Source organism: Scylla paramamosain, chromosome 9 (genome assembly GCF_035594125.1).
Source record: "Scylla paramamosain isolate STU-SP2022 chromosome 9, ASM3559412v1, whole genome shotgun sequence".
NCBI classification, from domain to species: domain Eukaryota; kingdom Metazoa; phylum Arthropoda; class Malacostraca; order Decapoda; family Portunidae; genus Scylla; species Scylla paramamosain.
The window spans coordinates 14625001-14642046 of NC_087159.1; the positions used below are offsets into that span (position 1 = coordinate 14625001).

Sequence of the window (17046 nt, forward strand, 5' to 3'; positions counted from 1 at the left end):
GTCATCCATCCCATGTTTCCTTTTTTCTTTTTTTTCTTTTTTGGGGGGATTAAAAATATCATGGTCTATGCATTTCGTTAATTATCCTCTAAGAACATTTTTTTTTTTTTATCATATGAAGTAAAGTTTGGTGGAGAAGAAAATTAATTACACCAGAAATTAATTACACTTCCTGGTTATGCCGCAGATTTCATTTTTTTTTTCTTTCTCTCTATTGGACATTCTCAGTTCTTTCTTCTCATTTTTCGTCCTCGTCCCATTTTCTTTCGCCAGGATTCTTTTCTGCGTAATTATTTTAGTGGCCCATTTAATTAGATAAATCACTCATCGTTTTCCACGCATTTCCATTCTCTCTCTCTCTCTCTCTCTCTCTCTCTCTCTCTCTCTCTCTCTCTCTCTCTCTCTCTCTCTCTCTCTCTCTCTGTATTATCTATTTCTATGTCTCTTATTTTACCTTCTGCATATCCACTTACCTATTTATCTACGAGTATATCCATCTTTCTATCTGTCTATTTATCTATGTATCTATCTCTCATACATTTATTCCCTCTGTCCCTCGCTCCTACGCTTTCCTTCAAGCATCCTTCGCTAACTTCCCTGGCACGTGGCCTCCCCAGAGAGCGGCAGCACCACGCCACGGCACTCAAATCCCTGGAGAGCGAGCTGGAGGACCAGGTGGCCAAGGTGGAACAGAAGGCGAAGATGGAAGCGCGGCAGGAGAGCGAGGAGGAGAAGAGACAGCTGCAGGACCAGATGGAGCAGGAGATGGCGGAGCTGCAGACACATTTGAGGATATTTCAGAAGGTTTGAGGGAGGGAGAGAGAGAGAGAGAGAAGAGAGAAAGAGAAAGGAGGGTGAGGGGAGATACTGAGACTTACTGGAATATCATATTTTTTTCCCTTTACTGTCATATGCAACAATTCTCGCGACTAAAAACAAAGTATGTAGTTTTTATTAGCATATACAAGAAAGATTAAAAAAAGAATAGATTTTTGCAACTTCTAGCCAGTACAGTGTTTGGAGGTGGCTGTAGGACAAGAACAAAGGTCTCAGTTTCCGTAGTAATTAGGGAAAGGTGTGCCGATTATTAGTGAAAAGGTTAATTAAAGAGAGAGTTAAAAAATTTGTAGGAAACTGTAGTAATTAGGGAAAGGTGTGCCGATTATTAGTGAAAAGGTTAATTAAAGAGAGAGTTAAAAAATTTGTAATGTGGAATTTTATAGATGACTTTTCTTTCCTTCCTCCACATTTCTTTTATTTCACCTCAACTTTCCCATTTCCTTTCGCTTTCCCTCCCTCCCTTTCTCCAAAATCTATTCTCATCACGCTTTTCCTCTTTTCTTGTATATTGTAAACACTTTGCCATTCTGTTCATGCTTTCTCTTTTCCTTAAAAAAAATATCTTACCCCTTTTCCTTTTCCTTTACATCCCAATATTTCCACATTCTCTCCCTCCTTTCCTTTAGAAGCCCATTTATTTCACATCTTACATGTTCTCTCTTGAAGCACCTAATAGCTTTCCCATTCCTTTCTCCTCTCTCCCTCCCTACCTTTCTTTTAAAACTTATTCCTCTTTCATTATTTTCATTACAATTTCTCTTTCATTGTTTTTCATGACAATTCCATCCCAACACAACCCTATACCTTTCCCTTCTAAATATCTTCCTTTAAACCCATTCTTCTTTCATTTTTCTTTATTTCCATTACATCTAACACTTAAAAACACTTTACTATATCATATTTGCCATTACAAGGAAAAATATTAATGATACATGAATCAGTAGACAAACAGGTCATTATTAATGCTAAAATTCCATGGGCAACTCACTCCTATCTATACTCCCATCACCTGTCCATTACCTGAGTTCCTTCTGCAGGTGGACTCTTGGCTCAAGAAGGAGGAGGACGGCGGCGGGGACAGGGTGCAGGAGGTGAGGAGGAAGCTGGAGGACGCCTATCATGACAACCGCACCCTCAACATGACCCTGCACGAGACGACAGCCAACCTGGGACTAATGCGATCAGACTTGGCTCAGATGCGACTTCAGTACGAGGAGAAGTGCAGGGAGTTGCATAAGTGAGTTGTGTAGAGGTGTGTGTGTGTGTGTGTGTGTGTGTGTTTTGAGTGGGAGTGCTGTGGCGGAGTGATAAGGAAGGTATTTACGGTTCATTGTGTTTGTTTTGTTTGTTTGTTTGTTTGGAAGTTGATTTTAGGTGTTTGTGTTTTATTTGTATTTTACGTTGTAGAGGGATTGGGTTCAAGTTTTTTTTTTTTTTTAATTCTTTGTATCTTTTTATTTTTTATTTGTTTGTTTGTTTATATTTTAGATTAAGTTTTCAGTTTGGTGTTTGACCTTCTCATAGATGTGTCAAGTTTGTGTTTTGTTTGTTTTTTTATTTATTTATTTATTTTATTTATTTTTTTAGAGTGTGTGTGCTGGTGTTCTCTGTTGATTCTCTGTAGCTTTTTTTTTTTTAGAGAGGTTGGTTTTCTTTTTCTTTTTATTCTGGGTTTTATTATCAGCTTTTTTTCTTCGTTTCACATTGCTAACATATTAATTTTCTACTATTTATTTATTTACTTATTCTATTTTATTTATTTTTATTTTATTTATTCATTTTATTTTTATTTATTTTATTTATTTATTTATTTATTTATTTATTTATTTATTTATTTTATTTATTTATTTATATATTCATTTATTTTATTATTTTTTTTTTTTTTCGTACCGCACTCTAATTTCCTTCATGTCTTTTCCCCAGCGAGCGGGAGACGGTGCTGGAGTACATGCACCAGTACGACCACATGAAGAGGCAGATGGAGCTTTTACAGTACGTGCCTCGCTGACTGTCATCTCGTTAACTGATAATAAATGTAACACACACACACACACACACACACACACACACAGTAAAAATAGTAGTTGTTTGTTGGCAAAAATACAAGTAATACAAAAGAATTTCTCTTCTCGTCTAACTTAAAAAAGGAAAACAATAACACCAGTAGCACATACACACGCACACAACGGATGAATTTAAATACTTGCAGAACCACACGAATTAATTAAGTACGTTTAAGTTTCAGTTAGTTTTAAAATACACACACAAAAAGCAAAAAGGAATGGAAGTGAAAATGTTAAGACGACCAGCCATTCACACCACGAAATAAAAGAACTGAAGAAACTTACGCCTCTCTCTCTCTCTCTCTCTCTCTCTCTCTCTCTCTCTCTCTCTCTCTCTCTCTCTCTCTCTCTCTCAGCGAGGCCAACAAGAGGCTACAGGACACCAATGACAGCATGCGCAGCGCCCTGGAGACGGAATGGCGCCACTCCCCCCTGACCTCCCGAGCCTCCAGCACCAGATCCAACTCCCTCCAGCGGTCCAAGGAGCGCAGGAGGAGCCACAGGTTAGAAACAGAAAGAGAGAGAGAGAGAGAGACAGGAGGAGCGTAGATGGGTTAAAAAAAAAAGAGAGGGGAAGAGAGAGAGGGACGAAATGGTAAGGGGGATAAGTGGGTGAAGAAAACTGAAAGAAGGGAGAGTGACAAAGGGACGGAATGATAAGGATAATAGGTTGGTGAAGATAACACAGAGAGAGAGAGAGAGAGAGAGAGAGAGAGAGAGAGAGAGAGAGAGGGAGGGAGGGAGTGAGAGTGGGTGTAGAAAACATGGAGAAATGAGTAAGATATGTCGCAACTTAAAAAAGGGAGTAAAAATACAGGGGAAGAGAAACGAAAATCAGATGTCAAAAGTAAGAGAAATGCAGGTGTGTGGGAGTGAGGTGATGAAAGGGACTCGTGAACAGATGAAAGAGGAAGAGGGAGGCAAAAGGGAGGATTTCAATTCGCCAAAATCGAAAAGTATATTTAGTATTGATGGAAGAGATGTGATACGTGTAGTAGGTAGACGGACAGGCAGATAAACGTAGAATTAATATATGACACTAAAGATTTCATAGTGACTTGTTTGCTTATCAGAGAAAACCAAAAAAACTGTTGAGATATTTTGAAAGTAAAATATATACTAAAATATATAAGGAAGACTCAACATAATAATCACTTCAAGGAAAAGTAATAATTCTCACATAATGGAGGGAAGGATAATTCAGGAAAGTTTTTACCTGCTCATCCTCAGGTCTTGCTCTGTATCTACCTGTGGATCAAGGTAGTAAATTGCACCTCTTGATAAGCAGTTAATGACTTCTTTTCTTGTTACTCTCTATATGTTGTACTGCACATACTTAAAATGTTCCTGTTTTCTACCAAAAATTAATAACTTTTTCACACGATTACTCTCTGTATATTGTATCACACATGGTTCTCGCCTCATTTCCCATCACCTCCACTTGCGTTGTTGTCTAAGTAATTTGAGGGAATATGGTGTTCTACCTTAGTATACGTTATAATGATACCGTTTTTTTTTTTTTTTTATTTCCAAATATTCATAACTTTTCCTAGGATTACTTTCCATATTTTGCACGACGCATACTTTCAACTCATCTCCTATCACCTTTACTCGTTGTCTTGTATGTGTGTTGGAGAGAAAATAGTATTTCATTGTAGTGTACGTTATAATGCCTAGGTTTTCTTTCAGTCGCTCCAGGTCGCCGCACGTACCCATTCTCTCTTCTCAGGACAGCGAAGGGGGACTTAAGTACGGCATCAGGCGACTCATGGACGATCTCGGTATGTAGTAGTGGTGGTAGTAGTAGTAGCAGCAATAGTAGTAGTAGTAGTGATGGTGGTAGTGGTAGTATAGTAGTCATAGTAGCAGTAGCAACATTTTGAGACCTGCTGTCCTTCACAATAGTAAAAACTTATCACACTCACAAGAAATTCTTCAGTATGCAGAGGTGTTTCCTGTTTCCCTGTAATAGAAATTGATATCCTGGCCACTCCCGGTGCATGGAGGGGTATAGAGTGTTTAGATTAATTGGATGGAAAGTTCCCTTCTCTCCTTTCCCCTTCACTCCCTCTCTTTCTCTCCCTCCTTAGCAGTCCCCACTAAGCGTGCACCAAAGACACCCTTCTCTTCTGAAACCTCCAAACTTGTACTCGGAAAGGAATTAGAGAAGGAAAAACTCTATTTCATCCGTTAATTTGTTCCTCCTGCGGTATTTCAAAGGGAATAGTGGGACAGAGTTAAGAGGGAGATATTATCTTACTCGAGATAATTAAAACTTATTAGGGTCAAAGAGCTTAACTTATTGATCGTCAGTACCTTCTGTTCTCGACCAGTTTATCTTCTCAGATTTCTTTTTTCAGTGTCTATTGTTCTCAGGAATCGAACCTGGGATCAGAGAGTTGCCACATCAGCGTTCTAGACGTTAAGCCGGAGGTGATGTAACGGGTTCAGGCTTGATAAAGTTACATCTCAAGAAGAAAAAGAAATCGGTTCTCATACAGTGATAGATGACTTCAGTGACACAGCTACGAGTCGTTTTTTGTCCAATTAATAGTGAAGTTTAAAAGATTAAACTTATGGATAGGGACGCTAAGTGGATATACGACTGTCGTGTGTAGGCATAATAACGTCTTGCAGCATGCTTTACTTCCTCATCCTCTTACAATAACAAGTAGGCTAAGTCTTACCTTAAACTCTAATCACCTTATACACTAATAATTTCTAAAGACTCGTTCACGAAGCTTTCCCGTAACACTGTCAACACATTGTTCGTTCAATCTTCGTCTGCATCGTTGTAGTATCAGATTATAACCCTCTCCTCTCCTTACATAATGTCTTAGTCAAATCAATATACTCTTATCCTTTCCTAAGACTGATTCTCGAAGCTTCACCGCACTACGAACACACACTTCATTCGCAGCGTTGTAGGATCAGATTATCCATTGAACGTTTTCCTCTTCATTCCTAGAGCTGTAAGGAATAAGCACTATTACACATTTCAGAATACCTGCTACCATATTTTATATACACTACAAGATTCTTCAGGGCATAGATTAATCCATATTGTTTTCCTCGTCCGAGAAAGACACGTGCACGGTAAAGCCACTACTATTCGAGCTGTGTCTCATTGCCTCAAGGAAACTCAGTCTCATCAGTATTAGATGTAAAGGGACTCAGGAAATTCAGTAAATTATATTCCACTTGTACGCTGCGAAAGTACACGCGGGAGTTACCAACACTTGATGCATGAATAAATGTTGCACTAGCGATGGGGAAGGCACAGGTACGGACAAGGTGCTGGAATATCTCGTAAATAGCCAACTCGTGGGATGAATTAATTTTCCTTCTCAAAATAAATGAAACTAAGCCTGCTGAGAACTTTGTTGAATATTGAGAAGCATAACTTTTGTGTGTGTGTGTGTGTGTGCGTGTGTGTGTGTGTGTGTATGTATGTGTATGTGTGTGTGTTTCATATAAGACGGGGTTCTGATCAAGGGCAATAAAAAGGAGTGGAAAAAAACAGGCACACCGAAGATGTCAGTTCCAAAAGAATAGTCAAAAGGATTATCCAAAATTTATAAGGAAAAGTGTCATGAAACCTCTCTCCTGAAAGAGTTCAAGTCATAGGTAACTGGAAATACAAAAATAGACAGGGAGTTCCAGTGTGTGTGTGTGTGTGTGTGTGTGTGTTCAAGTGGTAGGTAATGGGAGATAAAGAAGCAAGCATTGTGAGTGTGTGTGTGTGTATGTGTGTGTGTGTGTGTGTGTGTGTGTAGGGAAGTCTTGGTAAACAGTACAAATGGCTCACCCGGCAGACTCTGGCCTCTCCACGCTCCCAGACTCAGCCGAGGACGGGCCACACTCCCACGACGAGCTCAAGTTTTCCGAGCCCGAGGGACCCATGTCGGTAAGTCTTGGCCTATGTGCGCTACTGCTGACTGCTGACAGAGTTGAGTGGTGACTGGTGACGTGTGCCGGCTTGCGAGAGGCTGAGGAGGTAGCTAAAGATCTTCTCCTACCGCAGGGAACTCCTTAACTTAATGACGATTGCCAGGACACTGTTAGCCAGCAATGGGGAAGCAGGATCATTATTTTCTTATGGAACCTGAAGGAGTGACTTTTTTTATGGTACGATTTATGTGGGATTGGTGAACTTATTTTATTGCCTGCTGGGGTGTTTTTCCCGTAATGGTGATACGTGGTCGGGATTTTTACATATCTGAGGTTTTAGTATTATTGTGACTTGGGATACGTGCTTGAAAACTTGCACGTATTAACATAGGGAAGAGTACAAAATAAATACAATAAAACCAATAAACCGTGTCATTAATACAACTGAATACACTTTAACAAATAGAAGAAAGCACTCCATTATATACTACAAGGATAATAGTACATAGGAAAGCGTACAAACTAAATGCAAATACAGTAAAATCAATAAACATACGATCATTAATCCAGCTCAACAGACCTAACCACTTTCCCTGAAGCTCTTTATATACTTCAGGAAAAAGAAGAAACAGACTAACGTTACCCCAAGCAAAGATCATATTCCCCTCTCATTAGCCCCGCCTTTCATGACTTCACGCCCTTCCATTATATACAAGTGAGAAACTATAAGCTGCAACACACACTTCCCCGCACACGTAATGACTCTCACCTTTGCTTCACCTTTACCCTGCTTCTCGTGCACCTGTGTAACCTATGCACAGAGCGGAGAGATGAATGACTAGGGAAACGAACACTGTCTCGTCTCTAACTTTGACATTTAACTCGCAGCTGGAGGAGGAAATCTGTAGCCTGGAGTCGAGGTCGCCGCCCATCACCCACGCAGTAGACCGCGCCCTTACCCACCCCGCCTCCACGCCCTCTTCCGCCACGCCCTCGCCCCCGCCCGCCCATGAAACCGGCACGCCCACGCTCAAGTCCAGGCGAACGAGGCGGGAGGGCAGCGATAAAAATGCCTCGAGGTATGAGAGAGAGAGAGAGAGAGAGAGAGAGAGAGAGAGAGAGAGAGAGAATTTTAGAACAAAAGCACGTGAACACATTTTTTTGTCACATGTCCTTCAGGGTTCAAAGAAACAGGCGTCAGGACACACACACACACACACACACACACACACACACACACACACACGTAGAGAAGAGTAGCTCATTTATATTTTTCATTGTATAGTTTAATTTTCACTCCTTATCATTACTTTCGCTTGCATTAATTTTCACTCCTTATCATTACTTTCGCTTGCATCCTTTACGTAATTAACATGGGTTGCTGGGGGAAGAGAGGAAGAAATGGTGGATATAATGAGAGAGAGAGAGAGAGAGAGAGAGAGAGAGAGAGAGAGAGAGAGAGAGAGAGAGAGAGAGAGAGAAATTTTTTTTTTTTCCTTTAAGATTGAGCTTCATCACAACTGTCTGTTGCTTCATTCCCCGCAGTAACACTATCTCCCTGCCTCACATTATCTTGCCTTAACACACCATTTCCTCTGTACAGCGTCTCTCGTGTCTCATTCACGTTACCTCGCCACGGTGGTGTCGTGGTGGACGTTATTGTTTGTGCTTTCACGTTGTCATGGATTCGAATCCAGTACAAAAACGTGGTCATTTTGAAGCACCACAGTCTGTGATACATACGGTGCGTTGACTCAACATGTCCGGAAAATATTGGAATTGTGCGAAATATCTTCAGTCTCCAAGGAAACGAATGGTCGCGTTGAAAGTTTTTCATTCCCTGATAGCTTGGTTTTTACCACTTCAACTTTACCTTGAATTGCCTTTATGTACACATAAACATATATAAACATATAACATGTAGTAATCGTCATGTGGCAGAATTTGATCCTTCCAATCTAAGTATTTGCCTGTGTTCGAGTCCTATTTATGGCATCAAAAATTTATTTTCCGCCACAGGAGCCTTACGGGGTCTTGCCTCTCGCAGTACCCAAGGCAACACGCATTACATGTAATCTTGTTAGCGAGAACGCCGCTTACGAGGTCTTGGCTTCCCCACACAGAAGGATACTAACATAATGCCAAGTCAGACTCGGAGTAAACCCACATCACATAACACGATTCCAGCTTCCAACCTTATTCCCCCAGTGACTCGGCCGTTTTCCTTACGTTCATAACACCATTTCAGCCCATCACCCGTCCATTCACCCATCAAAACTAGGGTGCCATTCTTATTTAAGGGTGATTTTTTCCCCCTCCTTTTCTGTGTAATGCTAGTCATTTTATGGAGATTGTTGGGCTTTTCCTTCCTCTGCCCCTCTTCTCTGTTCATCGTTGTGGTTTGATTATCAGCAGTAACTCAGGTCCTGCCTCACCCTTCCCCCTTCGTCCCTGTCTCACAATATCCTCCCGTCACCCACCTCATCAAACACAAAAGATGGTCTCTCCTCCTCCTCCTCCTCCTCCTCCTTTTACGAATAGAAGCCAGCTAATGTTACATCTATCTTTAAAAAAGGTGATAAATCTCAACCTCATAATTACCGTCCCATAAGCCCCACATCTGTCGCTGGTAAGCTTATGGAATAAAAAACAAGGGATAAAATAGTAGAATTCCTGGAAAGTAACGATATCATAAACGACACTCAACATTGATTTATATATAAACGTACATGTTTAACGAATTTACTGGACTTCTTTCACGATGTGTATAGTATGTATGACAGTAACAAGGCAGTAGATAAAGTTTATTTCATAGATTTCCAAAAAAAAAGCATTTGATAAAGTTCTCCATAAGCGCCTCCTACATAAAGTAAAAGCCCACGGCACATCGGGTGACCTCGCTGCGTGGATAGAGGATTGGTTGACAGACCGCAAACAGCGAGTAGTAATTAACTGTAATTCTTCAAGTTGGATCAATGTAAATAGTGGTGTTCCTCAAGGATCAGTCTTAGGACCAATCCTCTTCATAATATATATAAATGACATTGACGAAAGGATCATAAGTAAACAGTCAAAATTCGCAGATGACACTAAAATTGCTAACAAGGCTGACTCACCAGACCAACGTCAGATTTTGCAAAAAGAGAGACACTCTCATTGAATGGTCTGAAAATTGGCTTATGAACTTTAATTTCATTAAATGCTACGCATTACATATTGGAAATAATAATCCGCAGGATAATTATAAAATGGGTAACACCCTCATCAAAAGTGTGAATGCCAAAAAAGATTTGGCACTTCTAGTGTCAACAGATCTTAAGCCAAGCAAACATTGTACTGAAATCGGTAAAATTGCCAATAAATTAATAGGAAGATCTTTCACCTTTAATTAAATCTGAGAAAATCATTTTGGTCTTGTACAGTTCACTCCTACGTCCTCATCTTGAATACAACGTACAGTTTTGGTCACCCTACTACAAAAAGGGTATTGAGAAATTAGAAAAAAAAAAACAACGTAGAGTAACATAAATTATCCCAAGGCTTCGCAATAAATCCTACGAGGAACTCCTTAAATAATTAAATCTATTCTCTCTATCCAAACGAAGGCTAAAAGGGGATCTGATATTGCTTTACAAAATTTTAAAAATTTCGAGACCTGAACCCTTCCTAACACTCAGCCAGTCTAATGTTACAAGAAATAATGACTTTAAAATAATAAGTGAGCGATTTCAAACAAATGAAGCCAAATATTTTTTTTTTCACTCGTCATAAATATCTGGAATTGTTTTTCACGAAGCGTCGTTAACTCAGATAAAACCCGGATTGACAAGTATCTGGCGATGGCTTGTTCCTTGGCGACTTACTGCTGGTAAAAGGAATCGAGCCCTTGTAGAGCAACTCACCCATCACTATCGTCGTTAAGTTAAATGTACCTCAGTGAATAAATCTTTTAAAGAAGTGTTCCATCAGATGACACAAATGTTAGGATTATATATAGATTGCATGTAGATAGTATGTAATAGAAGTAGACCTCATCTCTCTTACTTTTCTCTCAAATTCCATGTTGTTTTTCTATACAACATGTTATCATTTCCCTTTTCCGGCCCGCTTCGGCTTGAAGGATGGGGGTTGGGGAAGAGCCTTCTCCTATTGTTATCCTGTCTATCTCACTAATAGTTAGAGTAGAATGGTTTCCCAAACAGCCTTAGGGTCTGTTGCTGTTTGGACTTCCTTTGTATTCTTTTGTATTCTTTTATATGCTCCTACTCTTCCTCGTCAAATATTATGATTTCTACTATTACCACCACCACCACCACCATCACTGCTGCTACTACTACTGCTATTTCTATTACTGCTACTGCTACTACTACTACGACTACGATTACTACTATTAACTCTGTTCTTCTGCTGTATAACCTTTTTCTTACCTTTCTCAGCTTTTCATCCCTTGTAACTTTTGCTTCTTTCTCCCGCCCTCCTTTTCTTCTTTCCTTCCCTCATATCTGCCTTTCTTCCTCCTCCTTCCTCCTTTCTCTCTTTCTGTTTTCGTTTTCCTTTACTTGTACCATCATTGTTTTGACACTTTCTCTATTTTCCTTTATGACCTGCGGGCTGCCATCAAACTTCATACTTCCTCTTGTCTTCCGAACCTCAGTTTCCTCCTCCTCCTCCTCCTCCTCCTCCTCCTCCTCCTCCTTTCTCTTCCTTCTCCTCTCCTTCTGGCTTTTTCCTGCTTGCTCTCCTTTCCTCTTTTCAATTGTTTTCCCCGGGTTTTTGCTTTGTTCCCTTACATCTTTGTCAGCTAACAACTCTATTTCACTTTTCACTTTCTATCTGTCCTCACACAATTCAGTCCCCCTTCACTCTGTCATACTGCATTCGCTTCCTCATCTGACCTCACTTGACCTCGACTAACTTTCCCTTCCCTCCCTACATCGCATTCAGCTTTGAGCCCCAAGATAACGCCCAGGCCAAAGTCGCGAGCTACGAGGTGGTAGGGCCCCCCGAGAGGACTTACAAAGTGGTATTCGCCGGCGACGCTGCAGTAGGAAAGTCCACCTTTATCGTCAGGCTGTGTAAAGGCTACTTCGTCAACAACATTGCCTCCACACTAGGTAAGCTGTCCGCCTCTTAATTATATGGACAGGTAAATATGTACTGGAGGATTTATGTTTTATTATTGTGTGTGTGTGTGTGTGTGTGTGTGTGTGTGTGTGTGTATGTGTCATTTTAAAAAGATTGGCTTCCGTAATGAAATGTTTACGGAAGGAGTGGGAAAGTAGGAAAGGAGAGGGGGATGTAGGGAGAAAGGAAGATGGGTGGTGGATGGAAGAAATGAAGCTAAAAAGGAGAGGTAAATAGTTTATAAAGGATTTGTTATTACTGATGATTTTTTTTAGTGCCACGTTGAAAAGTTCGGCTTTCGTATTGAAACGTTTACGTAGAAAAAGAGATAAGTAGGAAGAATGAGAGAGAGAGAGAGAGAGAGAGAGGGGGGGGGACGGACGGATAGATATATAGAAGATTTGTTACATATATTACGTTTCTTTAAGTGCCACACTGAAAAATTCTGTTGTCGTAGATACTGAAATGTTCACTGAAAGAAAAACCAAGAAGAAAACAGGGATGTAAGAAGAAAGGGAGATAGGTGAGGGATGGGAGAAGGAATGAAGTTAAGGAGAGAGGGGCAGGAGAAGAAAGAAAGGTAAAGAGGTTGACAGACGGATAAACGGTGCGAGGGAGGATGATAAGTGATGGTCAGTCAAGCAGAAAATAGATCTTGTGATGGGTACCAGTATTTCCCGCCTGGCAGTTCTTGGAAAGGGAAAAAGTGGGAGGCAGTTCTCGTGGGCAAGTGTGGATGTGGTGTGGTGTGACGTGTAATGCTGCCTCCTTGCTGTGAGCTCTGTCGGTATGTTGTGTGCTGTACTGTGACCCAGAATTTGAAATAATAGCAGGTTATATTCTCAAGTGGTCCATGAAGGATGAAAATTATGCCTCGAGGAACAATGAGGATGAATGAAAGGCGACCCAAAGGAAAAGATGAAATTTGTGGTATATACGAAGAACCTGGAGTGTATTTGTTGTGGAATGGTGATTTCGTTGATGATAAATGACTCCAAGCATCGCTGTTCTGTTTTTTTTTTTTTTTTTTTTATATATCAGGAAGGTAAAAAAAAAAAAAACTTGAGATACAACACTGGAAATTCTCAAGTGGAGGCATTGCAATGATGAAGTAAACTAAAATTAGTTAGGAGAATTCACGGAAACGTATTACAGAACTTAAAGAGAAGTGCGAGGCGAGAGCCTGCAGGTTGGGACGTCCCTGGTGTGGCGGGAGAGGAGGCAGACATCGCTGAAACATTTCAGTTGCGGTGTGTGATGGAGAGACTGGCGTTGGCTCTCTGGCATGAGGAAATACTCTATTCACGCGTCATGCTTTAACTTCATCCCCTCAAAGATCAAATGTCACAGGGATTCCGCGTTACATCAGTTTAATAGGAAGTCATACTGGTCTGTTAAAACTTTCAGCCATTTTGTCGTGCTAAGATATTACGAGGCTGTTTGTGATAATGTACAACCTCTACTCTAAAGTAAGTGACGTTTGATTGTAAGTATTTAATGCAGAATATTAAGAAAAAAAATTCGTAAGATAGTGAAGGAGGAGGAGGAGTTTGTGACTGTGGAAGAGAACTAAACTTGATACCACACCTCACTGCCACATTTAGCTGAAAACCGGAGGAATACGAGTGGCTTTACATTATTCAATATTATAATTTTCAACTTTTTTGTCCCTCCTACAGTCTTAACTACATCAGTCTTCAACTTTTTGCCTCTACTGCAATGTTGACCCTTCACGTGCAGCCTCTAATTTAGCATTCCTTGTTTCCCGGCAGGTGTGGACTACAAGGTGAAGACGCTGAGTGTGGACGAGAAGAACATTGCCATCCAGCTGTGGGATACTGCGGGTGAGTGTGTGTGTGTTAGTGCGCGTGTGTGCGTGCCGCTGTGCGGTGTTTCATATCTATCATAGGGTCGCGGGGATAGACAGTTAATTTCTTTGAACCAGCAATGCATTAAACAGCCTTTCGAGGGGCGGCGCGAGGCGGGGGTTGCATTGTATCACCTCGTAGTTAGTTCTGTTGATGTCTTTCTCCGCAGTACACTGGCGTCCTTGTACAAGCAATGTTAAGGAATAGGATGGAAACCGTCCTGCTAAGATATGCTGCAGATGTGTGATTTGTGAGCGGTAGGTAACTTCAGATTGGGCCAAGTTACTATTCTGACGAAGTAAATTTGCTGCGCTGTGATTCCCTGTAACTTTTAGCCATGTGTGGTGGTGACGGTGGCAAGGCTCGGGGCGGCGTGATGGTGTGGTGTTGCCACGTGAGATCTGGGAGTGACAACCGATATTTTGCAAAAGGGAAGCAAAATATATTATAGCAAATGTGACCCTGTACTGCCATGAAAACAAAAGCGAACGGCTTTCAGTACCGTTATGAGTTTTGGCATTTAAAGAAAGCACACTATTTATTCATTCGACAACGCTCGTAAACATTTGAAACTGAAAATCAGCTGTGAAAACGAAAAAGGCCTTTATTTTATTTTATTTATTTATTTTTTTTATTCTGTAAAAAAAAAACAGATTTATACACGGAATCACAAGTGGGGGCGGAAGGACGGGACTAGCGAGGGGCTTGGCCAAACTTCACGACAATTTTTCGTTCTTTCTCGTGGCAAAGTTTTTCTTCTCCTTATCTTATAATTGCTTTTAAAAAGAAAAAAAAAGATATAAAAAGATAAGAAAAGTACGATAAGGGAAAGCTTCCAGCCGCCTTTCTTCCTTTCCTTCCTCACGCCGCGGGACAAACCTCGAATATTGAAAAAAGAAAACCAAGACGCGTGTCTGGCGGTGCGCATTGATTTAGTGGCCGTGGGCAGGGAAGGGAAAGGGAAAGACCGAGAGCTGACGGTGCCAAGGTCAAGGACATAGAGAGATAGATGGACAGATAAATAGATTAGACATACACATAGATAGGCGGATTTATTCATTAATTGACCATCACATTAGGTTGAATTATTTCATTGACCACATTTTTTTTCCACATACTAAATAGACATGTTAGGTTTAAATAAAAAAAAAATTGAAATAACTCATGGAAACAAAAAAAAATCACATAAAAAGAGACCATTGTCATTTTGTGCTTAATGTAATGTTCAATAACAAAACTGACAATTTACAAAAAAATAAAATAAATAAATAAATAAATAAATGAAAAGTAAAAAAGTCAATACATAGAAAATTAATAATAATAATAATAATTAATAATAATAATAGTAATAACAACAAGAACAAAAACAACAACAACAACAGCAGCAGCAGCAAATGATACACACAGGGAGACTTTCTGGATTCAGTGATGCCTCGATGCTCTCTTCCTGGTAGCCTAGCCCATCTCGGCGCGCGGGAGGTGGACTCAGTAGGCAAGCCAAGCCGTATTGAGGGTATTATACTGCCGGCTGTTCTTATACGGTGGACCACAGGCAGGCTTGGGTTTTGTATCCTTATTTATTGGTACCTCTTCCCCTGGTGAGATAGAAAAAAAAAATGAATGGTGTGTTGCAGGTAGGAAGAAAATAAGCAATGAGAATGAAAGATATGTAGCAGTCGGGAAGAAAAATAAGTAAGAAAGGAAGTATGTATCAGGCAGGGAAAGATCTAATAAAAATGTGATAAAATAACAAAAAAAAAATATCGTAATAACACGGAAAGAAGAGATTGCTTAAGCTGAATAAAATGTATCATAGAACATTCTTGAAACGAACCAAAAAGAAGAGATAGCAATGAACAAAATAAAAGGACAGGTAACATGAATGATGAAAAATGTCGTGGAAAAATGGAAGGTAGGAGTCAGACAAAAAATGTAAAAAAAAATAACCCCAAATTAAAGGTAGTCTGGACTAAAAACGCAAATTGAAAAAAGAGAGAGCGGAAAAAACGCTCATTGTCATGGAAAAATAGATAAGAGATAAACAAAAAAAAAAAGGTAGTCTGGACCAAAACGTAAAATGAAAAGTGGGAGCCAGCAATACAAACAAAAAAATAAATAGATAAATAACTCACTGAAAAAAAAAAGAAAACAAGAGAATGGGTCAAAAACTCCAATTCAGTCATAATATTAGACAAAACTTGAAATCACTGAAAAAACAAGAGAATGGGTCAAAAACTCTAATTCAGTCATAATATTAGAGAGACAAAACTTGAAATGAACCAAAATATAAGATCAAGTGTCAAAAATTCAAATAAAAAAAAATCAACCAAGATATATGTATATAAAAATAAAAAAAATCCCAACTCAAACCTTAAGATTATTATAGATCTTATTTCCATCGATATCTCATTTGTCTTGCCGCCGTGTAACCCAAAATTCAGATCCTTGAAGAGTCGCTGCAACCCTGATAATTTTAGCATCCCACGCACAGACAGGAGCTCTTTCCGTGAAGAGTAAATTCACATTGTCCGTGGAATAGTTTAAGTAACAGAGGAGACAGCAAAGAGACAAGGGAATAAAATAGTCAAGGTAGCTGAGGGTGTTTTTCTTTACGTTTGTTTAGGATATCCGTTTCAAGGTACAAAACAAACATAGAATACAAGAAAAATTTATTTGCAAGTATCAGAGAAGGACGGAAAAAGATATATACATATTGAAGAGTTCCAAAAGATTATTGGTACCGAAAGGTAAACAGTATCTGGTTATTTTTGTTTTCTTTATATTTCTGCAGGTGAAATTGAAGGAATAAATACAAGGACTAGGGTTTCAAGAGACAGGAGGAGGAAGCAAAAAGATAAAGACGCAGAGAAAGCACACAAGTTATACGTACCAAAAGTAAAGGAAAAGTACGACATGCGAGAAACTGACTTTAAATAACCGAAAAGGAAACAAAACTCCGTAGCCATGAAAACAAAGGAACAGCGGCTTGTTTTTAGTTACATTTGCTCGCATGACTTACAAAAGACTGGTGCAGCATCTAATAGAGAAGGGAACGTATAAGTGACTGACTTTCATGCGTGTGCCAAGAAAGTACTTTATTTAGCTTTACATTTGTACTGATAACTTTGAAGCCACGGGTACGGCAAGAGATAAGAAAGAAGATGGCTTGTAATTAGCTTCTGCTTTTACATGTGAAACTTGAAATGCGACACGAAAATGTTTGAAATAAAAAGAATATGTATCTAACACCAAAAAAAAAA

The 17046-nt window shown here is 39.7% G+C and overlaps 2 protein-coding genes across 3 annotated transcripts in view; both read left to right on the top strand.

Annotated features, from left to right (window-relative positions):
* LOC135103657 (neuropeptide CCHamide-2 receptor-like) overlaps positions 1 to 17046 on the top strand; it is a 292047-nt gene that overhangs the window by 24562 nt on the left and 250439 nt on the right. The gene's annotated exons all lie outside the window — the stretch shown is intronic.
* LOC135103656 (ras and EF-hand domain-containing protein homolog) overlaps positions 1 to 17046 on the top strand; it is a 44622-nt gene that overhangs the window by 17362 nt on the left and 10214 nt on the right. Inside the window, exons 6-15 of the mRNA XM_064010209.1 lie at positions 618 to 804; positions 1878 to 2077; positions 2764 to 2832; positions 3260 to 3406; positions 4134 to 4163; positions 4593 to 4684; positions 6719 to 6810; positions 7683 to 7873; positions 11739 to 11908; positions 13691 to 13762. Of these exons, the coding sequence (XP_063866279.1) occupies positions 618 to 804; positions 1878 to 2077; positions 2764 to 2832; positions 3260 to 3406; positions 4134 to 4163; positions 4593 to 4684; positions 6719 to 6810; positions 7683 to 7873; positions 11739 to 11908; positions 13691 to 13762 (1250 nt within the window). The remainder of the gene's footprint in view (positions 1 to 617; positions 805 to 1877; positions 2078 to 2763; positions 2833 to 3259; positions 3407 to 4133; positions 4164 to 4592; positions 4685 to 6718; positions 6811 to 7682; positions 7874 to 11738; positions 11909 to 13690; positions 13763 to 17046) is intronic.